Source organism: Mustelus asterias, chromosome 19, assembly GCF_964213995.1.
Source record: "Mustelus asterias chromosome 19, sMusAst1.hap1.1, whole genome shotgun sequence".
Classification (NCBI taxonomy): domain Eukaryota; kingdom Metazoa; phylum Chordata; class Chondrichthyes; order Carcharhiniformes; family Triakidae; genus Mustelus; species Mustelus asterias.
In genome coordinates, this window is record NC_135819.1 from 17,050,898 (window position 1) to 17,075,265 (window position 24,368).

General features: G+C 47.5%; 1 protein-coding gene across 1 annotated transcript; it reads right to left on the reverse strand.

Annotated features, from left to right (window-relative positions):
- Nucleotides 1-48: 48 nt before the first annotated feature.
- On the reverse strand, nucleotides 49-24,087 carry LOC144507647 (zona pellucida sperm-binding protein 3-like). The gene is made up of 9 exons (XM_078234803.1): nucleotides 24,010-24,087; nucleotides 3,114-3,413; nucleotides 2,016-2,131; nucleotides 1,825-1,928; nucleotides 1,556-1,733; nucleotides 1,345-1,471; nucleotides 1,176-1,264; nucleotides 966-1,087; nucleotides 49-143 (listed from the first exon to the last, which is right to left on the reverse strand). Exons 1-9 carry the CDS (start codon nucleotides 24,085-24,087, stop codon nucleotides 49-51), a joined length of 1,209 nt encoding a protein of 402 aa, XP_078090929.1.
- Nucleotides 24,088-24,368: the final 281 nt, after the last annotated feature.

Sequence of the window (24,368 nt, forward strand, 5' to 3'; positions counted from 1 at the left end):
TGGAGCACATTTTGGGTTGGGCCCTGGCAGAAGTTAAAGTGTGAAGGCTCATGGTATAAAGGTCTTCAGGTGACTAGCTTTGATCATGGAAAAGTCACGTGGGCTCAGATCAGTAAATGAGCTGGTCACAGAGTTCTCAGGTGCTAAACAAAAACAAATTCACTTCAAATTAACACTTGGCCGTGTGGGTGACAACCACTAGTCACAAACCTTCCAATAGACTGGGCCCACTCCAGGGGGGTGAGCATCACCATTGGAGAGGAGGCAGTCCCAGCAGCCAGACTGAGTGGCACAAGGACATCCCCAGACCTGATCACACCCCCTCCCCACACTGGGCTCTGAAACAGACAGAAAACCAGCAGCCATCCCATCAAATCCAGAGAGTTAGTGTTTCTCAAAAATCAGTGAACCAATCATTCAGGAGGCCCAGTTCTGTGCTGGGATTGGCTCACCCCAGCCATCAGTCCCATGGAGCCATTGAACTAACATGGAGGATGCATTGACCAATCAGCACCCAGACACTAGAAACAAGGAGTCAGTGCTTTATTGATCATTTGATGACTGGTTGAACAGAGTTTGTTTGTGTTTCCTGTACAGGAACAAGGTGATCAATGAAGCAGAGATCAGAGAGACAGCTGTCACAGTCAGGGTCACAATCAGGACCACCTCAGACTCCACACCTACAAAGCAATGAGAAACCAATGGTTAGTGAAGCTAACACTGAGGGGGAAATGGAAACCAGCAGCCAGCCAACTCACCCCCTGGAGACCTCTCCTGTATCCTTCCCTCAGCCTCATTCAGGGAGGCTGTTGCCAGGTTGGTCACATCAGGATCCAGAATGAGCAGGGGTCCAAGTGAGGCCTCAGCCTCCCACTTCAATCCAGCTTCACTCTCTGCAATATCAACCATTCCAGTTAGAGAGGGGAAAGGGGGAAGCTCCCACATCTAGAGGATCAATGTCCTACCAGCTTCAGCTACAAGATCTCTCCTTCCTCTGGATCCAAATCCCAAATCCCTTGTGGCCCCACAGTTCCCCACATGGCAACAGGCACAAATGTCAAAGCTCGATTCCTCCAATGGGCTCCAGCTAAACAAGAGAATTCAGTCAGTCAATCCACCAGGTTGTTCATCACTTCTCCACACAAACACTTCCCTGAGGGAGAGAGGGAACTTACACATTCTGCATCTTCTGCCAAGTACAAGCTTTGTTCCTGGAATCTCTCTGATCCACTGGAGCAACTTTCAGGTGACAGGTGATGAAAATCTGAGGGACACATTCAACACAAGTGGTTATTTAGTGACTCCCTCCCAACATGGAGACCCCAATGATCAGCTTCCTCTTACCAAGGGACGCTCATCTCCAAAGAAACGGAAGGCATCCAGGTCAAAGCGGAGCTTGTCCGGCTCCCGCTCCTCTCCTGGCAACACAAAGGTTGAAAAGGAGTCCTCAGCTTTGCTGTCCAGGAGGCAACTGAAGAAAGATGGAAAAAGGGACAAGTGAATCCAGAGAAGCCATTGAGATGGGAGCAGCTGGAGCAAGCTCAGAGCTCCTTACCCATTGTAATCAATGATGCTGTATCTCGGGGTGGAGTCCTGGCCTGGCCTCAATGTAGCTACACAGCGGTCAATGTAGAGCTTCAGGGCCATGTGGTTGCTCATTGAAACAGAGGCCTCAATGTGAATGAGCTCACCCAGGTAGTAGACAGTCGAAGTGCGCTCTGTAAGCCAGTCACCTGAAGGACAAGAGGACAAGGGTTGGAAACAGTGGGTGTAACTCCCAGTGAGTGAGGACAGGAAATCGCTCACCATCCACCCATCACATACCATTCATTAGGCACAGTGAGAATGACAGATGCCCTTCTCCAGACCTGGTGGAGCTGAATGGGATCCAGGTGGGCTTGATGGGGTTACTGCTCACATTGCCCTTCCTGGAAAAACAATGGAGCCATTTTAGGACAAGGTCAGAGGTCACTAGCAGCTGGAGATCTTATTGACAATCGATTAAAGATTCTCACCTAAAATAACGACACTCAATGGGAACGACAGCTCCATTGGTTCTCACAATAACAGATCCATGATACTCTGGCCTGTGGGTCAGGTGGGTGCTGTAGATCAGGAAATCTCCAGTCATCTGAAAGAAAGCAGTTTAAGGAATAAGGAACTTATCTGAAGTGAGAATGTTCTACATTGGGGTTAACAAGGAACTCATCCCATTAAAACAATTCTTCAGGGGGATTGACAGGGTCATTGTGAAGAGGCTGCTTCCCCCAAGCTGGAGAGACTATTAGAGGAGAGTCATCTCAGGACAGGGGTCAGTCATTTAGGATTAATGTGATGAGGAATTTCTTCATTCAGCTGTTGATGAATCTTTGGAATTCTCTCCAGCCCCACAGAGCTGGGAATGGTCACTCAGAGGATATTCAGGAGGGATTTATTTCCAGCCATCGAGGGAATCATGTTGTGGACAGGAACATGGAGGCTGTGGGAAGCTCAGTCCTGATTGTCATGACTGGGGAACAGGCTGCAGGGGCTGAATGGCCTCATCTGGTTAGCTGTGTTGCTATGCAACCTCAGCCCTTACGACAAGAGATTAGCACAAGACCAGAATCAACTAAACAGGGAAGTGATGCAATAAAAGCTTCAGTTAACAGGAAGGAGCCACAAGTTGTCAGTAATTTGGAGCATGGGAATAGAACAGTTTGGAATCAGAGCCCCATTTATTCCACTGACTGGGAAAGAGAGAAGTGTGGAGTTACTCTTTCGTCCCATCCATCTCAATTCCCATTTCATTCAGACTCAATCCAATTGGGTTAAACTGGACTGAAACTCAACCCTCAGTTGAGTGGATTGGAATGAGGCGAAATCAAACTGAAAATCCTCAAAACAAGAGGGAAAGCTTGGAGGAAGCAAAGAGAACTTCCAGAACAATGGGTTAAAGAGACACAGACCAGTGAAAGCAAAGTACAATCCAGAATAGAAAGCTAGTTTGGGGTTTATAAAGCAGGAGACAGCCATCTCCTCAATATCAATGACATCTCACCAAGTGTTGGAGTGAAGAATGGGGAACAACCTACAGCCCAAGCTCAGAGGCAGATTTTGAGGATTCACATTACCTGCAATCTGCTGCCACACTCATGGAGTCCATAGTCAAAGAGGACAGTGTGGTTCTGAGAGTAGATCCTGGTTGGCCGACAACCTGCTGTCCCCAGGGTCAGATCAGCAGCTTTAACCAGGTGCCTGGTTCCAAATAAATCCAGCTGGACCCTGACCAGCAGCTTGTCCTCTCCACACTGCACCCTCACACTCTGCACTGGAGACACACGGAAATGGGAACCAAAGGGAGGGCCAGGAGGAGGGACTGTCTGAGGCCTAGGGGTGGCTTTGGCTATCCATGGAAACCTCTGGCCCCAAGACTGTTGCCAAGGATCAGAGCAACAAACAGCTCCAACTAACACCAGCACTGGGAAGAAAACCCTGACTCCAAAATCCCCCATCATCCCAAACAACTGAACCATCCCTTCAGGCACCAAGCAACACCTTTTATACACACAGCCCACACTCAGCTGACAGCAATCATTCCAGAAACAAGAACAACAATTGAACCAATTAACCAGCCCCAATCTCCACAATTCGCACCAATCACACAGCATGTGGATTTATTACTGTTTTGTTTGGACCAAAAGGAGTGGCTCCAATGGGGAGAGTTGTGGAAGAACAGAAGGGAAGCTGTGTGATTGGGTGGAGGGCGGAGAGATGAAATGATGAAAGGTTTTACGGGACAAAAGATAAAGACAGTGGGAATGGGGAAAGTGAAGAAACGGAATGGGTGTGATTTTCCCGGCCCGCTGCGCTGCTCGGGTAGCTCAGTGAGCCGGGGAATGTCAGCGGGAGGGAAACAAACGGGATTGGTGACCAGTGTGGGGTCAGTGGCGATCTTCCCAGTCCATTTGAAGCAGCCTGGCTCCGGGGACCAGCGTGAGGCTGATTACAATATGCAGAAGCTGCTCTGTATCTATTTAGCGAGCCCAGGACCTGATTGTCCGGGCTTGCAAAGGTTTCCCACCCTGCCAGTGCGGGTCCACACCAGTGGGGATCACGTCTGCTCTCCTATCAATGGGGACCAGGCGCGATGGTCTCGCTGGTGGGACTAGAGACCATTGAGACCCCCTGGGGGGTTCGGGGGCAGGGGGTGTCCCAGGGAGATCAGTGCACACACAGTGGGACCCTCAGCACGCTGCTACCCGCCTCTCAAGTGGGATTAACCCCCCCCCACACCTACCGGTGTAAATCCCCTGACGGCCTCTGTGCTGTACAGAGTGCCGGAAATTCATTAAACTAAACTCGCCCACAACACAGTGCCAAAAACTGCCTTATTCCTGCACATTGGGCACTGGCACGCTGGTTAGCACTGCTGCCTCACAGTGCCAGGGACCCGGGTTCCATTCACAGCCGAGGTCACTGTCTGTGCAGAGTCTGCACGTTCTCCTCGTGTCTGCGTGGGTTTCCTCCGGGTGCTCCGGTTTCCTCCCACATTCTGAAAGACAGGCTGGTTAGGTGCATTGATCCGAACAGATGCCGGACTGTGGCGACTTGGGGAATTTCACAGTAACTTCATTGCAGTGTGGATGTAAGCCTTACTTGTGACTAATAAATAAACTTTATACTTTAATTGGTTAGCACAAAACTGATATGTTCACATGCGTGCTGGGTTTTTAACATTTTAACACATCTGGACAGAGATCCATACAGACACCTGTCTCATATAACCACCTCCAGAGAGCGATCCCCAAACAGCAGAATCTCAGTAAGAGATTTAGTTCCTGGCGGATTACATTCTCCAACTCCAAAATGGGAAAGAGAGACAGAGAGAGTGACCTCTCGCTAAAGATTCCAAAGAGCAAACTGCTCTTCACTTCTCTGTGTAAGCCGAGCTCCACCCAGACACCCAGTCAATCAACCCAATCAAAACCTATTCTGCTAAATCCCTGGGGAAAATATTAGAAAATATTAGAACCCTGCATTATTGCAGATTAAAATAAACATTGTCGCAATACTGAGCAATTATGCTGCTGTCAAATACAGACAGACTCAGTAGTTCAGAGTGTATAGAACTGCGAAAACAGACATGGATTGGAATGTTCCAACAATGGACAGGAGTTTTACTGAGGAATTAACCATCTTGTTTGGGAGACTGAGTGGATGACATAAACACAGAGAATTTATGGACAATTTAAGTGTGAGGTGATGCACTTTGGAAGAAGAAACAAGATGAGGGAATATTTAATGAATGACAGGACACTGGGAAGCTCACAGGAACAAATGGATCTTGGGGTATTTAATCATACATCATTGAAGTCAGCAGAGCAGAGACATCGGATAGTTAAGAAGGCAGGTGGGACACTTGCTTTTATCAGTCATGGCATGGAGTATAAGAGCAAGGAGGTAATGTTGGAGCCGTACAGAATGTTGGCTCGACCACAGCTGGAGTACTGTGTGCAGTTCTGATCACCTCACTACAGGAAGGATGTGATGGCTCTAGGGGGGGTACAGAGGAGGTTCTCCAGGATGTTGCTGGGATGGAGCACTTGAGCTATAAGGAGAGACTGGATAGGCTTGGATTGTTTTCTCTAGAGCAGAGAAGGCTGAGGGGGGACATGATTGAGGTGAATAAGATTATGAGAGGTATGGACAGCGTGAGTAGGGAGCAGCTGTTCCCCTTGGTTGAGGGGCCAATCACAAGGGGGTATAGTTTTAGCGTGAGGGTCAGGAGATTCAGAGGGGATTTGGGAAAACAAAACTCACCCAGAGGATGGTGGCAATCTGGAATGTGCTGCCTGGGAAGATAATGGAGGCCGGAAACCTTACAACCTTTAAAAAATATTTGGATGAGCACTTGAAATATCATCACATTTACGGATATGGGACCAGTGTAGGAAAATGGGATGAGGGCGCATTTAAACAAAGAACAAAGAACAATACAGCACAGGAACAGGCCCTTCGGCCCTCCAAGTCCGCGCCGCTCCCTGGTCCAAACTAGACCATCCTTTTGTATCCCCCCATTCCCACTCCGTTCATGTGGCTATCTAGATAAGTCTTAAACGTTCCCAGTGTGTCCGCCTCCACCACCTTGCCCGGCAGCGCATTCCAGGCCCCCACCACCCTCTGTGTAAAATACGTCCTTCTGATATCCGTGTTAAACCTCCCCCCCTCACCTTGAACCTATGACCCCTCGTGAACGTCACCAACGACCTGGGAAAAAGCTTCCCACCGTTCACCCTATCTATGGCTTTCATCATTTTATACACCTCTATTAGGTCACCCCTCATCCTCCGTCTTTCCAGGGAGAACAACCCCAGTTTACCCAATCTCTCCTCATAACTAAGCCCTTCCATACCAGGCAACATCCTGGTAAACCTCCTCTGCACTCTCTCTAAAGCCTCCACGTCCTTCTGGTCGTGTGGCGACCAGAACTGGGCGCAGTATTCCAAATGCGGCTGAACCAACGTTCTATACAAATGCAACATCGGACCCCAACTTTTATACTCTATGCCCTGTCCTATAAAGGCAAGCATGACATGTGCCTTATTCACTACCTTCTCCACCTGTGACTTCACCTTCAAGGATCTGTGGACTTGCACACACAGGTCCCTCTGCGTATCTACACCCTTTATGGTTCTGCTGTTTATCGTATAGCTCCCCCCTACGTTAGTTCTACCAAAATGCATCACTTTGCATTTATCAGGATTGAACTCCATCTGCCATTTCTTTGCCCAAATCTCCAGCCTATCTATATCCTTCTGTAGCCTCTGACAATGTTCCTCACTATCTGCAAGTCCAGCCATTTTCGTGTCGTCCGCAAACTTACTGATCACCCCAGTTTCACCTTCTTCCAGATCGTTTATATAAATCACAAACAGCAGAGGTCCCAATACAGAGCCCTTCAGAACACCACTAGTCACAGGCATCCAGCCAGAAAAAGACCCTTCCACTACCACCCTCTGTCTTCTGTGACCAAGCCAGTTCTCCACCCATCTAGCCACATCCCCCTTTATCCCATGAGATCCAACCTTTTGCACCAACCTACCATGAGGGACTTTGTCAAACGCTTGACTAAAGTCCATATAGACGACATCCACGGCCCTTCCCTCGTCAACGATTCTAGTCACTTCTTCAAAAAACTCCACCAGGTTAGTGAGGCATGACCTCCCTCTCACAAAACCATGCTGACTATCGTGAATGAGTTTATTCCTTTCTAAATGCGCATACATCCTACCTCTAAGAATCCTCTCCAACAACCTCCCTACCACAGACGTCAAGCTCACCGGCCTATAATTTCCAGGGTTATCCTTTCTACCCTTCTTAAATAACGGGACCACATTAGCTATCCTCCAATCCTCTGGGACCTCACCTGTGTCCAGTGACGAGACAAAGATTTGCGTCAGAGGCCCAACGATTTCATCTCTCGTCTCCCTGAGCAGCCTTGGATAGATTCCATCAGGCCCTGGGGATTTGTCAGTCTTTATATTCCCTAAAAAACCTAACACTTCCTCCCTTGTAATGGAGATTTTCGCTAACGGGTCAACACTCCCCTCCGAGACACTCCCAGTCAACACATCCCTCTCCTTTGTGAATACCGATGCAAAGTATTCATTTAGGATCTCCCCTGCTTCTTTGGGCTCCAAGCATAATTCCCCACTTTTGTCCCTGAGAGGTCCGGTTTTTCCCTGACAACTCTTTTGTTCCTAACGTTTGAATAAAATGCCTTGGGATTCTCCTTAATCCTGTCTGCCAAGGACATTTCGTGACCCCTTTTTGCCCTTCTAATTCCTCGTTTGAGTTCTTCCCTACTTTCCTTGTATTTCTCCAGAACTCCCTCCGTTTTTAGCTGCCTGGACCTAACGTACACCTCTCTTTTCTTTTTGACCAATCCCTCAATTTCCCTGGTTATCCACTGTTCTCGAATCCTACCCTTCCTATCCTTCTTTTTTACAGGCACATGCCTATCCTGCAGCCCTAACAACTGTTTCTTAAAAGACTCCCACATACCAGATTACCCTCAAACAGCCTCTCCCAATCAACAGCTGCCAATTTCTACCTAATCCCACTAAAGTTAGCCTTCCCCCAATCCAAAACCTTACCCTTGGGACACCACTCATCCTTTTCCATCACTATCCTAAAGCTAACAGAATTGTGGTCACTATTTGCCACATGTTCCCCTACCGAAACTTTGAAGACCTGACCGGGCTCATTCCCCAGTACTAGGTCCAGTATAGCCCCCTCTCTAGTCGGCCTATCTACATATTGTTCCAAAGAACCTTCCTGTACGCATTTTACAAATTCCTCCCCATTCAGACTCCCAGCCCTACGCGATTTCCAGTCTATACCAGGGAAATTGAAGTCTCCCACGATAACAACCCTATTTTTCCTGCACCTATCCATTATCTCCTGACATATCCGTTCTTCCACTTCCCTTGGGCTGTTGGGGGGCCTGTAGTATACCCCCAACATAGTGACTGCACCCTTCCTGTTTCTGAGCTCCACGCACAGTGACTCGTTACACGACCCCTCTGAATTGTCCTCCCTCTGCACCGCTGTAATATGTTCTCTAACTAATACTGCTACTCCCCCACCTCTTTTGGCCCCTCCTCTGTCTCGCCTAAAACACTTGTACCCCGGAATATTCAGTTGCCAGTCCTGTCCCTCTTTCAACCAAGTCTCTGTCACCGCAACCACATCCAAATTCCTCGTAAGCATTAAGGCCCTAAGTTCATCTGTCTTACCTGCTACGCTCCTTGCATTGAAGTAGATGCACTCCAGACCTCCAGGCCCAGTGAGGTCATCCTCCCCCAGAGTGCTCTTCTTCTTTTCCAGCCTTGTCCTGGCCCCAAGCTCGTCCCCAGCCTCTACACTTGTAGACATAATTTTTTGATCCCCACCCCCCTGCCATATTAGTTTAAACCCACCTGAACTGCACTAGCAAAACTCCCAGCCAGGATATTCGTGCCCTTCCAATTAAGTTGTGACCTGTCCTTCTTGTACAGGTGCCCGCCTCTCTTGAAAACTTCCCAGTGATCCAGGAATATGAAGCCCTCCCTCCTGGACCAGTCCTTTAGCCAAGCGTTCAATTGTACTATCTCCCTATTCCTAGCCTCACTGGCCCTAGGCATTGGGAGCAGCCCAGAGATTGCCACCCTGGGGGCCCTACTTTTTAGCCTATTTCCCAACTCCCTGAATTGCTCTCGTAGGATCCCCCTGCTCTTCCTATCTACGTCATTTGCACCAATGTGTACAATGACATCCATTTCTTTATCCTCCCCTTTTAATATGCCTCCTATCCGCTCGGAGACATCCAGTACCCCAGCACCAGGTAGGCAGACTATCATCCTGGAGTCCTGTTCGCACCCACAGAATCGCCTGTCCGTGCCTCTAACCGACGCGTCCCCCACCACTATTGCTCTCCTAATCCCTCTCTTTCCTTTCCGGGCCACAGAGCCTGACTGTGTCCCAGTGACCTGGTCACTGTGGCTTACCCCTGGAGAGTCATCCTCCTCCACACTATCCAAAACAATATACTTGTTTTGGAGGGGGACAACCACAGGTGACCCCACCACTAATTGCTCACTCCCCTCCCCTCTCACACCTGTCGCCGAGCCCTTCCTATTATGAGAGAAAGCCACTGGAATACTCTCTGGTACGTTACCCTTATGACCTTTACTCCTCCTAACTGTGACCCACGTGTCTTCCCCCTGAGGCCCCGGTGTAACTACTTGCCTATAACTCATGTCTATTTGTCTCTCATTCTCCCTGACTAGACTAAGGTCATCAAGCCGCTGCTCCAGTTCCCTGACGCGGTCCCTCAGGAGCTGCAGTTCCACGCTCCTGGCGCAAATGTGAACCTCCGGGCGGCTAGGTGTTTCCAGGAACTCCCACATGCCACACCGAAAGCAACAAACTGGCCTATCACTCATAGCTACCCTTTTCCTTTATAGGAATGGAAAAAAAAACTTACCCCGCTTCGCCCTTTCCCCCGAAGCCCTGTGAGCCAAAGCCCTTACAGCTCACACTCTGCTCCCTGCTCACTCTACTGCCCGCTCCCGACGCTGCCCGCTCAAAAGTGCGGCCTGCTTTTAAAGCCTCCAAAAAACCTTCCCAGGCTTCTCCTGGGCCTACTTCCGGTTTTGGAAAAAAAACACTCCGATTTTTAACAGAAATTTAACTGAAAAATAAATACATAAATCAAATGCAGAAACATACTCCCTTACCCTCAGCCTGCTCCTGTGGAATTTAGTGGGAGTTATTGACAGTACAGACTCGATGGGCCAAAGGGCCTTTTCTGCACTGTACAACACTGTGATGAACAAGGGGGTGAAAGGTTATCAGGGGTAGACAGGAATGTGGGATTGATGTTATCAGATCAGCCATGATCTTATTGAATGGGGGAGCAGGCTCGAGGGGCCGAAAGGCCTCCTCCTGTTCCTAATTCATATGTATGTTCTGTTTTACACTCGCTCCCCCCTCTGTTTCTCCGCACTCACCCTTTCTCTCTGTCTATCTCTTTCCTCTCTTCCCCCATTTCTCTTATTCAGGGAGAAAGATGGAGAGAAACACACAATCAAAACCACAGTGAACTGGATTCAAATGTCTTTTCATTTAACCATCAAATTAATTACACTAAAACACAGGCATTCATTATTGGGCAATTATATCAGATTCCAATTCAGGGCTTTAGAATTCCAGCCCCTCTCGAGGCTTCACAGTCGATAATTCATTTTTAAACTGTAGTCACTATTGTCATTTTATTGCTGCTGTTTGATGTACCAGGATGGTCGAGTGGCTAAGGTGTTGGACTGAAGATCCAATGGATGTGTGTGTGGGTTCAGACCCCATTCCTGCTAGTTGTGTTTTTCTGATGTTCCTGTTCCTCTTGCAGCTCAATGGAAGGTCAGTATTAGGAGCAGGAGTCGAGCACAAGGCCCCTCGAGGCTGCTCTGTCCCTCAGGAAGGTCGGCCCTGATCTGGGTGGAGCTAGGCTTACACAGAGAAGTAAAGAGCAGTTTGCTCTTTGGAATCTTTAGCGAGAGGTCACTCTCTCTGTCTCTCTTTCCCATTCTGGAGTTGGAGAATGTAATCAGCCAGGAAATAAATCTCTTACTCTGAGATTCTGCTGTTTGGGGATCGCTCTCTGGAGGTGGTTATATGAGACAGGTGTCTGTATGGATCTTTGCTCAGATGGGTTAAAATGTTTAAAAACCTAGCACCCATGCGAACCTATCAATTTTGTGCTAACCAATTGAAGTTTGAAGTTTATTTATTAGTCACAAGTAAGGCTTACATTAACACTGCAATGAAGTTACTGTGAAATTCCCCGAGTCGCCACAGTCCAGCGCCTGTTCGGGTCAATGCATGATGCGATTAGGCAAGAATTAGGGGGCATAAGTTGGGAACAGAAACTGTCAGAGAAAGGAACGAATGAAAAGTGGAACTTTTTCAAGGAACAAATACTGGATGTCCTTGATAGGTATGTTCCTGTCAGGCAGGGAGGAAATGGCCGAGTGAGGGAACCATGGTTCACAAAAGAGGTGGAATGTCTTGTGAAAAGGAAGAGGGAAGCTTATGTAGGGATGAGGAAACAAGGTTCAGATGGCTCGATTGAGGGTTACAAGTTAGCAAGGAATGAGCTGAAAAAGAGGCTTAGGAGAGCTAGGAGGGGACATGAGAAGTCCTTGGTGGGTCGGATCAAGGAAAACCCCAAGGCTTTTTACTCTTATGTGAGGAATAAAAGAATGACCAGGGTAAGGTTAGGGCCGGTCAAGGACAGTAGTGGGAACTTGTGTATGGAGTCAGTAGAGATAGGCGAGGTGATGAATGAATACTTTTCTTCAGTGTTCACCAAGGAGAGGGGCCATGTTTTTGAGGAAGAGAAGGTGTTACAGGCTAATAGGCTGGAGGAAATAGATGTTCGGAGGGAGGATGTCTTGGCAGTTTTGAATAAACTGAAGGTCGATAAGTCCCCTGGGCCTGATGAAATGTATCCTAGGATTCTGTGGGAGGCAAGGGATGAGATTGCAGAGCCTTTGGCGTTGATCTTTGGGTCCTCACTGTCCACGGGGATGGTGCCAGAGGACTGGAGAATGGCGAATGTTGTTCCTCTGTTTAAGAAAGGGAATAGAAATGACCCTGGTAATTATAGACCGGTTAGTCTTACTTCGGTGGTTGGTAAATTGATGGAAAGGGTCCTTAGGGATGGGATTTACGACCATTTAGAAAGATGCGGATTAATCCGGGATAGTCAGCACGGATTTGTGAAGGGCAAATCGTGCCTCACAAATTTGATAGAATTTTTTGAGGAGGTAACTAGGTGTGTTGATGAAGGTAGGGCGGTTGATGTCATATACATGGATTTTAGTAAGGCGTTTGATAAGGTCCCCCATGGTCGGCTTATGATGAAAGTAAGGAGGTGTGGGATAGAGGGAAAGTTGGCCGATTGGATAGGTAACTGGCTGTCTGATCGAAGACAGAGGGTGGTGGTGGATGGAAAATTTTCGGACTGGAGGCAGGTTGCTAGCGGAGTGCCGCAGGGATCGGTGCTTGGTCCTCTGCTCTTTGTGATTTTTATTAATGACTTAGAGGAGGGGGCTGAAGGGTGGATCAGTAAATTTGCTGATGACACCAAGATTGGTGGAGTAGTGGATGAGGTGGAGGGGTGTTGTAGGCTGCAAAGAGACATAGATAGGATGCAAAGCTGGGCTGAAAAATGGCAAATGGAGTTTAACCCTGATAAATGTGAGGTGATTCATTTTGGTAGGACAAATTTAAATGTGGATTACAGGGTCAAAGGTAGGGTTCTGAAGACTGTGGAGGAACAGAGAGATCTTGGGGTCCATATCCACAGATCTCTAAAGGTTGCCAGTCAAGTGGATAGAGCTGTGAAGAAGGCCTATAGTGTGTTAGCTTTTATGAACAGGGGGTTGGAGTTTAAGAGCTGTGGGGTTATGCTGCAACTGTACAGGACCTTGGTGAGACCACATTTGGAATATTGTGTGCAGTTCTGGTCACCTCACTATAAGAAGGATGTGGAAGCGCTGGAAAGAGTGCAGAGGAGATTTACCAGGATGCTGCCTGGTTTGGAGGGTAGGTCATATGAGGAAAGGTTGAGGGAGCTAGGGCTGTTCTCTCTGGAGCGGAGGAGGCTGAGGGGAGACTTAATAGAGGTGTATAAAATGATGAAGGGGATAGATAGAGTGAACGTTCAAAGACTATTTCCTCGGGTGGATGGAGCTATTACAAGGGGGCATAACTATAGGGTTCGTGGTGGGAGATACAGGACGGATATCAGAGGTAGGTTCTTTACGCAGAGAGTGGTTGGGGTGTGGAATGGACTGCCTGCAGTGATAGTGGAGTCAGACACTTTAGAAACATTTAAGCGGTTATTGGATAGGCACATGGAGCACACCAGGATGATAGGGAGTGGCATAGCTTGATCTTGGTTTCAGATAAAGCTCGGCACAACATCGTGGGCCGAAGGGCCTGTTCTGTGCTGTACTGTTCTATGTAACCAGCACGTCTTTCAGAATGTGGGAGGAAACCGGAGCACCCGGACGAAACCCACGCAGAAACAGGGAGAACGTGCAGACTCTGCGCAGACAGTGACCAACCCCATGAATGGAACCCGGGTCCCTGGCGCTGTGAGGCAGTAGTGCCACCCACTGTGCCACCGCGCCACCCAAACTCTGAAGAAGCATGTATTTGTGGTGATATTTTTTCACATTGGAACAATAGAGATGGATAGATGTGAAGAATTATAGTTTGTCATGTTTAAACATTTGAATTGGTAAAAGTAATGCCAATTCTTTTTATTATATTCTAACTGTGCTTCAAATAAAGTTTGTTTTGATAAAAGCTTCCTCGTGGATCACTTGAATCATACCTGGTGTGAAACATACTCTGCTAAACCTAATGCCAAATTCAAAAGGAAAACTTCGGGTCCAGACTAACGTTATAAAATACCTTGGAGTTTCTGATCTGGTGCCTAACACTCTGAAGAAGCCATTTAAAAACTTGATGAAGTTTCACAGGTTTTGGTAAAGCAGAACAGATTATTAGTGATAATGGTTCACAGTTTATTTCACAGGAGTTTGAGGATTATCTCAAATAAATTGTTGTGGGAAAAATCCACCAGTAGTCAGACTTCGAGATTCAGAAAATACGATTTATTAAACGGAGCTCTGTGGAGAAGGGCGCTATGTTCATAGAACACCTTTTCTCAATTGTATACCGGGAGCGGTTCAATTTTATACCCTTTACACAATGGGTAGACCGGTGATTCGAAGATTATCACATTTACAAGTATTTAACATTTCATGAATGGGTACATTTCCCCATATTTACAAGAATACAAACAGGTATAGACATTTAGCATTTTATGAATGGGTCTATCAATGGCTAGTTTCGTCTTGTGCGGGTGCTAATCGGTTCCCTCGCATTCATATTTCCCGCCTTCCTCTAGCATTAATCTAAACAGTCACAAGTCGTGGTACACATTGGTACCAACGACATAGGTAAGAGAAGGGACGGGGATTTAAAACAGGAATTTCGGGAGCTCGGCTGGAAGCTGAGAGCAAAGACAAAACATGTGGTCATCTCTGGTACGCTACCGGTGCCACGTGATAGCGAGTTGAGGAACAGGGAGAGAGTGCACTTAAACATGTGGTTGCAGGGATGGTGCAGGAGGGAGGGTTTCAGATACGTGGATAATTGGAACACGTTCTGGGGAAGGTGGGACCTCTACAAACAGGACGGGGTGCACCTGAACCAGAGGGGCACCAATATCCTGGGAGGGAAATTTGCTACGGCTCTTCAGGGGGATTTAAACTAATTTGTCAGGGGAGTGGGAAAAGGAGTTGTAGTCCAGAAGTCAGTGTTGAGGGTGGTGAGGTATTGGGGAAGGTATCAAGGTCAAGGGTGGGTACCGGTAGACAGGAAGATGGGTTGAAGTGTGTCTACTTCAATGCAAGGAGCATCCGGAACAAGGTGGATGAACTTGGGGCGTGGATTGCTACTTGGGACTACGATGTTGTGGCCATTACGGAGACGTGGGTAGAACAAGGACAGGAATGGTTGTTGGACGTTCCGGGGTATAGATGTTTCAGTAAGTGTAGGGAAGCTGGTAAAAGAGGTGGAGGAGTAGCATTGTTAATCAAGGATAGTTTAACGGCTGCGGAAAAGCACTTTGAGGGGGATATGCACACTGAGGTAATATGGGCTGCAGTTAGAAACAGGAAAGGAGCGGTCACGTTGCTAGGAGTTTACTATAGGCCCCCAAATAGTAATAGAGATGTGGAGGAAGAAATTGCTAAGCAGATTATGGATACGTGTGGGGGTCACAGGGTAGTTGTCATGGGGGACTTTAACTTTCCAAATATTGATTGGAACCTTTGTAGGTCAAATAGTTTGGATGGGGCACTTTTTGTGTAGTGTGTGCAGGAGGGTTTCCTGACACAATATGTGGATAGGCCGACAAGGGGTGAGGCCACATTGGATTTGGTACTGGGAAATGAACCGGGCCAAGTGTTAGATTTGGTTGTGGGAGAGAACTTTGGAGATAGTGACCACAATTCGGTGTCTTTTGTTATTGCAATGGAGAGGGATAGGGCCGGACGGCAGGGCAAGGCTTACAATTGGGGGAGAGGTAATTATGATGCGATTAGGCAAGAATTAGGGGGCATAAGATGGGAACAGAAACTGTCAGGGAAAGGCACTGATGAAAAGTGGAACTTTTTCAAGGAACAAATACTGGGTGTCCTTGATAGGTATGTCCCTGTCAGGCAGGGAGGAAATGGCCGAGTGAGGGAACCGTGGTTCACAAAAGAGGTGGAATGTCTTGTGAAAAGGAAGAGGGAAGCTTATGTAGGGATGAGGAAACAAGGTTCAGATGGCTCGACTGAGGGTTACAAGTTAGCAAGGAACGAGCTGAAAAAGGGGCTGAGGAGAGCTAGGAGGGGACATGAGAAGTCCTTGGCGGGTCGGATCAAGGAAAACCCCAAGGCTTTTTACTCTTATGTGAGGAATAAAAGAGTGACCAGGGTGAGGTTAGGGCCGGTCAAGGACAGTGGTGGGAACTTGTGTATGGAATCAGTAGAGATAGGCGAGGTGATGAATGAATACTTTTCTTCAGTGTTCACCAAGGAGAGGGGCCATGTTTTTCAGGAAGAGAAGGTGTTACAGGCTAATAGGCTGGAGGAAATAGATGTTCGGAGGGAGGATGTATTGGCAGTTTTGAATAAACTGAAGGTCGATAAGTCCCCTGGGCCTGATGAAATGTATCCTAGGATTCTTTGGGAGGCGAGGGATGAGATTGCAGAGTCTTTGGCTTTGATCTTTGGGTCCTCGCTGTCCACGGGGATGGTGCCAGAGGACTGGAGAGTGGCAAATGTTGTTCCTCTGTTTAAGAAAGGGAATAGAAATGACCCTGGTAATTATAGACCGGTTAGTCTGACTTTGGTGGTTGGTAAATTGATGGAAAAGGTCCTTAGGGATGGGATTTACGACCATTTAGAAAGATGCGGATTAATCCGGGATAGTCAGCACGGATTTGTGAAGGGCAAATCGTGCCTCACAAATTTGATAGAATTTTTTGAGGAGGTAACTAGGTGTGTTGATGAAGGTAGGGCGGTTGATGTCATATACATGGATTTTAGTAAGGCGTTTGATAAGGTCCCCCATGGTCGGCTTATGATGAAAGTAAGGAGGTGTGGGATAGAGGGAAAGTTGGCCGATTGGATAGGTAACTGGCTGTCTGATCGAAGACAGAGGGTGGTGGTGGATGGAAAATTTTCGGACTGGAGGCAGGTTGCTAGCGGAGTGCCGCAGGGATCGGTGCTTGGTCCTCTGCTCTTTGTGATTTTTATTAATGACTCAGAGGAGGGGGCTGAAGGGTGGATCAGTAAATTTGCTGATGACACCAAGATTGGTGGAGTAGTGGATGAGGTGGAGGGGTGTTGTAGGCTGCAAAGAGACATAGATAGGATGCAAAGCTGGGCTGAAAAATGGCAAATGGAGTTTAACCCTGATAAATGTGAGGTGATTCATTTTGGTAGGACTAATTTAAATGTGGATTACAGGGTCAAAGGTAGGGTTCTGAAGACTGTGGAGGAACAGAGAGATCTTGGGGTCCATATCCACAGATCTCTAAAGGTTGCCACTCAAGTGGATAGAGCTGTGAAGAAGGCATATAGTGTGTTAGCTTTTATTAACAGGGGGTTGGAGTTTAAGAGCCGTGGGGTTATGCTGCAACTGTACAGGACCTTGGTGAGACCGCATTTGGAATATTGCGTGCAGTTCTGGTCACCTCACTATAAGAAGGATGTGGAAGCGCTGGAAAGAGTGCAGAGGAGATTTACCAGGATGCTGCCTGGTTTGGAGTGTCGGTCTTATGAGGAAAGGTTGAGGGAGCTGGGGCTGTTCTCTCTGGAGCGGAGGAGATTGAGGGGAGACTTAATAGAGGTTTATAAAATGATGAAGGGGATAGATCGAGTGAACGTTCAAAGACTATTTCCTCGGGTGGATGGAGCTATTACGAGGGGGCATAACTATAGGGTTCATGGTGGGAGATATAGGAAGGATATCAGAGGTAGGTTCTTCACGCAGAGAGTGGTTGGGGTGTGGAATGGACTGCCTGCAGTGATAGTGGAGTCAGACACTTTAGGAACATTTAAGCGGTTATTGGATAGGCACATGGAGCACACCAGGATGGTAGGGAGTGGGATAGCTTGATCTTGGTTTCAGATGAAGGTCGGCACAACATCGTGGGCCGAAGGGCCTGTTCTGTGCTGTACTGTTCTATGTTCTATAAACTCTTTGTTTAGGGGTTTCCTTATCTTAAAGATGTTTCGACCCTTGGCTTTGGCTTCCTGAGGTGTTTGTTTGCTATGAGTCACTGTCTGTACTTTGTAAGTGGTTTGTCTGTCAGGATTTTGGCTTGACGTTATTTCTGAAAAGCGGGAGCCTGTGGCTGTTTTTCTGGCTTCTTTCCCAGTTAACCCTGTGTGTGCCAGGCAGCCATTTCAGAGTGTGCTTTCTTGTGCTGCCATTTTAAAGTGTGCCCCCCTTGTATTTTCCCCTTACAGTCCCTCCTGTTGGTCGGATTATAGCTTGGACAATCCTCAGACCACCAATCATACATTCACATATACAGGTTCTCTTTCTTCTCTCCTTCTTTGCTTCTTTTGATGTCTTTATTTCTTCCAGTATCTTCATTTCTTCTGACGTCTTCGGGGATCTTCATTAGGGGTTCTTCTTCGATGTACACACTGGCTCCTGGCACAATTCTTGTCAACATTATTTTAAAACAGGCTTTAAGGCATCCCACAGTCAGACAACAGACAAGTATAATGACAATGAGTATAATCAACCCATGTAACAGGTACGATTCCCAGGATTCTCCCACCAGCCAACTACTTCCTCTTTTGGGTCCCTGTCTAAAGTTATCAAGTTGCGTCCTGATGTCATTGATGACCTGTGTAATATTGTAAGACTCATCTGTGACATGGGTTATGCATTTGTTGCCTATGATTACACATACTCCCCCTTGTTGTGCTAACTGGTAGTCCACTGCGTATCGTGTCTGCTGAGCATACAATCTTAATTCAGCCATTTCTTGGTTGACAGCCTCCAATGCTTTTGAAGTGCTGTTTCCCAGGATTGTTAGCCCACAAACAATATGGTTTCTATTCTTAGCTCCAATTACCCCGGCTGACCCTCCTAGAGATAAAGCTCCGAGGAACCCATACCCCAGTGAGGATCCCAGTGTACTCGGGGTTTCCCAGTCAGCGCAGAATTCCCTGCTAATAGCCCGGGTCACTATTCTCCTCCGAATGTACCCCTTCTGAGGGCATGGAACAGTCAGTGGCCCGATTGTTCCTACCGCAAAACGGTCTGGGAGGTTTGGTGTTTCTGTCATGTAGGTACCATTGAAGAGGAATACATACCCCTTCTTAGCCCGGTAACATTTAGTGTCCCGATTGTGAGTTTGCTCATACTGCCAATTATTCAATTTACTTGGCTTCCCATTTGATCCCACCACCTGGTAAGTGTCAAAGGGGTATGTCCATTTGGCTGAGCTTACGTGAGTCCCATTACATTGCCTGCAAATAAGCTGTCTTCCCGCGGTTATATTTAAACATTTTCGTTTGTCACAAATACAAATAATCTGTCCTTTGTTGATCCGACAATGTTGACGGACACACTGTTTCTGTACACAAGAATCATTCTTAGGGACTAAGGCATAGGCACATCCCCATCCCTGCCCCATGAAACAAAGCGGATAGCTTGCAGTGTCTGGGCAAGCTTTTCCTCCCTCCTGTTGGGACCCCTCGCATGTAGGATTTGTGGGGTTTACAAGTCCCACACATCTCCCCTGTAAACCTCTTTTATATTTGCCAATTTGTCCCTTACAGGGTGTCTCTGATGTATCTATAGTATATAAGTCATGAGGGGTCCACCCAGGGGTGGCTACAAATAGGGCTTCTACAGATTGTGTTAATGGGTAACATACAGTTCGATTCCCATGTAAATGTATGTGGGCTTTGTAAAACAAGTTGTCTTCTAGCCCAGTCAGATTTACGGTTACCACAACACAAAATAATACAATTACATACGCGATTACATACATTTTCGCAACAGTTGTAACTTAATATTACACTTTTAATCTTTTACAGTTTATTTTGTTTATTAACCCACGCCGGCTCTTGCTTGCAGTCTTTGCCTGTGTCGAGGAAAGCAGTTCTGTTAGTTCATCAATTTAGCTTACTTATCTCCTTTGTATAATTTCAGCTGTGTCCAGTGCTTCCAGACACCTTTCCCTCTTATGTCTATACAGGCACAGGTGTCCCCACTAATTATAATTTCATATGGCCCATTCCACTTTGGTGCAAACCCTGGTTTGTCGGGTAGTGTTTTCACTAGGACGCGACTTCCCACTGTTGGGACGTCAGGGAGCGTTTCCAGCTCTCTCTCTGCGTCTTTTATTTCCTGATTATCTTTTACCAATTTGCGCATCCCTTTTAGCTGGGTGCTCAGGTCCAGAACGTATCTCTTGATTTTATCTTTTAGTGGACCGACATCGGTCCCACCTGTTATGATGCTTTCTGGTAACTGCATCGCCCGTCCTGTCATTAGTTCATAAGGGGTTAATCCGGTGGTCCGGTTCATGGTCGCCCTTAATTTCATTAGTATGGTGGGCAATACCTCTGTCCACCTTCTTCCTGATGTCTGCATGGCCTTAGCAAGTGCATTTTTTAGTGTTCTGTTCATACGTTCTACCATTCCAGAGCTCTGCGGGTGGTAGGGGATGTGAAATTTTTGTTTTATCCCCATTAATTGGCACACTGTTTTTATTACCTTTCCAGTGAAGTGCGTTCCCTGGTCCGAATCAACTTGTAGGGGTACCCCCCATCTTGGGATTACCTCTTCTGCCAATATTCTGGCCACTGTGGTGGCCGTGCAGTTTGAAGTTGGGAATGCTTCCACCCACCGGGTGAATTGGTCTATGATGACCAGACAGTAAGTTTTGCCATGGGACTGTGGCAGTGGTCCTGTAAAATCCAGTTGTAGATGTTCCCAGGGTCCCTTGGGTCTCGGCTGGTGTCCCATTTTAATTTTTATGGGTCTGCCAGGGTTGTGTTACGCGCACGTCACGCATCGGTGACAGTGTCGGGCAATATCCTTTCCCATTCCCTTCCACCACCACTCCTTTCCGATATTAGTGATCATGGTTTGGTGGCACGGTAGCACAGTGGTTAGCACTGCTGCTTCACAGCTCCAGGGTCCCGGGTTCGATTCCCAGCTCGGGTCACTGTCTGTGTGGAGTTTGCACATTCTCCTCGTGTTTGCGTGGGTTTCCTCCGGGTGCTCCGGTTTCCTCCCACAGTCCAAAGATGTGCGGGTTAGGTTGATTGGCCAGGTTAAAAAAAAAAAATTGCCCCTTAGAGTCCTGAGATGCGTAGGTTAGCGGGATTAGCGGGTAAAATATGTGGGGGTAGGGCCTGGGTGGGATTGTGGTCGGTGCAGACTCGATGGGCCGAATGGCCTCCTTCTGCACTGTAGGGTTTCTATGGTTTCTTCTATGGTTTCTATGGCCTCTCTACCCACATGTGAGAGTCCATGATGTAATCCCAATAGGGTGTTTTGTATGCACTCTGGTGTTATTACCTTATCTTCTCGTCTCCAAATGTTATCTGTCCCCTTGACTGCTCCCTGCGCTTCCCACTTCTCTTTTTCTTCCTTTGGGGTATCCTCATGTAAACCCTGAATGTCTACTTCGGCTTCTGTTGGTTCTATTGTTGCTATGGGTAATTCATCAATCGTTTCCTGCTCTAGGGCTATCTGTGCTGCCCTATCTGCGGTTTGGTTTCCTTTGAAATTTAGCCAGTCGGGGCTATCTCTTCCGGGTTCCTTCTGGTGCGCTTTAATTTTTATTACTGCGGCTTCTCTAGATCTCTCACTAGCTCTTAATAATGCCTCAATTCTCTGTTGGTGCTTGATAGGGGTTCCCCCTGTCGTTATGAACCCCCTCCTTCCCCAAGCTGTCATATAATCATGTATGACTCCGAAGGCATAGCGGCTGTCTGAATAAATGTTTACCGCTTTACCCTCGGACAACTCAAGTGCCTGGGTGAGTGCCACCAGTTCTGCCACTTGTGCAGACAAGCTTCCGTCAATTCTTCCTGACCTCACTGTTTCTAGCTTACTATTTACGACTGCCCATCCTGTTCGGGGTGATCCCTCCACATATTTACGTGACCCATCCACAAAGAGGGTCTCTTCCGCTGTTACCAGGGGCATGTCCTTTATCCTTCCTTCTCCTTCTCCTGCATCCACATCCCCACAATTGTGGGGTTCTCCTCCATCTAAGATTCCTTCTGCTGGGTTATTTCCCGTATCCCTTATTATTGTTACGGACTTACTGGGAGGTAAGAGGACAGCTTCCCATTTAGCCCTTCTCATGTTGGAGACTGACTTTAGTTTTCCTGTGTTTAACATTTCCACCAAGGTGTGTTTGGTGTAGAGGATTATGTTCCCTGTCATGATTACTGGTTCGCTAACCTTTACAGCCCATGCGGCGCAATCCAAGGCGGCTATGCACCTTGGCAGTCCAGTGACTACCGGCCCCTCTGCGGTGGAATAATACCCTATGGGTCTCCTTCTGTCGCCATGGTCCTGTGTCACTATTGCGGAATAGAACCCTTCCTCATTATTACAATAAATGTGGGAGTCTTTGTTAAGATCGGGTAAGCCTAGTCCGGGGGCTGATATTAGTTCTGTTTTTAATTTAGTGTAAGCTTCTTCTTGCTCGGGTCCCCACTCTACAGGGTCTAAAGCTGGCTTCCCCCCTTTAACGAGTCTTTGTATGGGTTCTGCGAGTTTTGTGAACCCTGGGATGAAACTCCGACTGTAGTTGAATAGTCCTAGCACCTTTCTAACCCCTCTTATATTAACCGGCCGCGGCATCTGTTGTATTGCCTCTTTCCTGTCCGCCGGCATTTCTTTAAGTCCTTGGGATATAAGGTGCCCTAGGTATAGGACCTGTGACTTCCCGATCTGCGCCTTTTTGGGGCTGACTTTTAACCCTGCGGCTTTTAATTCGCTCAGTACTAGGTATAGGGCTTCTTGATGTCCTGACTTGGACTCTGAAGCTATTAGGATGTCGTCTACATATTGTAAGGTCGTGTTACCCTCTGGCAGTTCTACCCTATTTAGGATGTCACTCATCACTCGATGGAATATAGCGGGGCTGTTGTGGAATCCCTGTGGTAAACGGGTCCAGGTGTACTGCTTGTCCCCTACTGTAAATGCAAATTTGTCTTGGGATTCAGGATCCAAGGGTAAGGACCAGAATCCATTAGCTATGTCCAGTACTGTAAATATTTTATGCTCCTGTGACAGTCCATTCAGGATTGTCGAAGGGCTTGCTACAATGGGGTGCAGTTTGGACGTGACTTTATTAAGTCCAGTGTAATCTATCGTGAGCCTATAGCTCCCGTCAGATTTACTCACTGGCCATGTTGGGGGGTTAGTGGTGCTCGTGGCTTCTCTCAGGATCCCCTTTTTCACTAACCCTTTCACAATCTCTACTACAGCTTTCTCTGCTTCTGGTTTAATTGGGTACTGCCTGTGTGGCTTATGCTCTGGTCCCGGTACCTTTATTGGGTCTGTTTTGGTTAACCCGGTATCTAACTTTGTCTCAGCCCATACTCCGGGAACGGAAGCACAAATGGCTCCGAACCCTCCTGTCTCTAACTCCCATTTTCTGGTGGTGACTGTGGCCACCTTAATGGTCTCGAGGTGGCTTGTGAGTTTCCCTATTTTAATTTTTCGACCGTCCTGTCTTGGCCAAATCAATTCTCCCTTCCCACAATCTATCAAGATCTCATATTCTTTCATTAAACCATTCCCCATTATGGTTCCCTCGTTATTTCTGCACACATAGAACTTCATTGGGATATATAGATTGTTTATTTCTACTAACGTGGTCTCGCTAAGGTAGGCGGGGGTTTTGTTCCCTCCTATCCCGGTCAGATAAATCATTTTATTCGTAGTGGGTAAGGGTAGGTCGGTAACGGATATGGATGCCCCTGTGTCCACTAGCATCTCGCATTGTCTGCCCCCTACCAGTGCTGACACATAAATCCTTCCCTCCTTTTTACCCTTGTGGACGGGGGCTGCAGACCGTCAATCTTGCTGACCCTGGGTGTCCTTTTGTTCCTGGGGTTCAGCTGGGGACGTGGATTGGGCTGGGGGTCTCCCATGCTTATGCCAACATACGGCTTCCGTATGTCCGTGTCTTTTACAGTGGCTGCAATGCTTACCACTGTTCCTAGTTTTGCTCTTTCTCCGTGGAGTCCCGCAATCCCTCGCAAAGTGCCCCTGTCGTCCACAATTGTGGCAGATCAATCTGGGTTTTGTTTCACTCTCATTACTGTAGGCTGCTACCCTTTCTAACCTTGCTCTTGCCTGTGGTTTCTCTTCCGCTGGGACGCCGCCAGCCCACTCCACCAGCTCATCGTAATTTTGGGACATGATCACTCCCATTTTTAGGATGATCTGGTGGGCACTAGAGAGTCCATCCTTAAAAGCTTGGATGAATGCTCGATCTCCTCGCCCTGGGTCCACTTGTCCTGAGCACTCTTGGTATATTCGGAACAATCGTTCCCCGTACTCAGAGGCTCCTTCCCCTTTAAGCTGCTTTGTGGTGGTGATTCTGCTCCAATTAGTGGGGGCATTCCCTAAGACCCTCTGAATTTCTTCCTTAAACCGTAAGAAGGGTGGTTGTTGGGTATCTATTTCTGCTGTTAGGGGGATTACATGTGTCC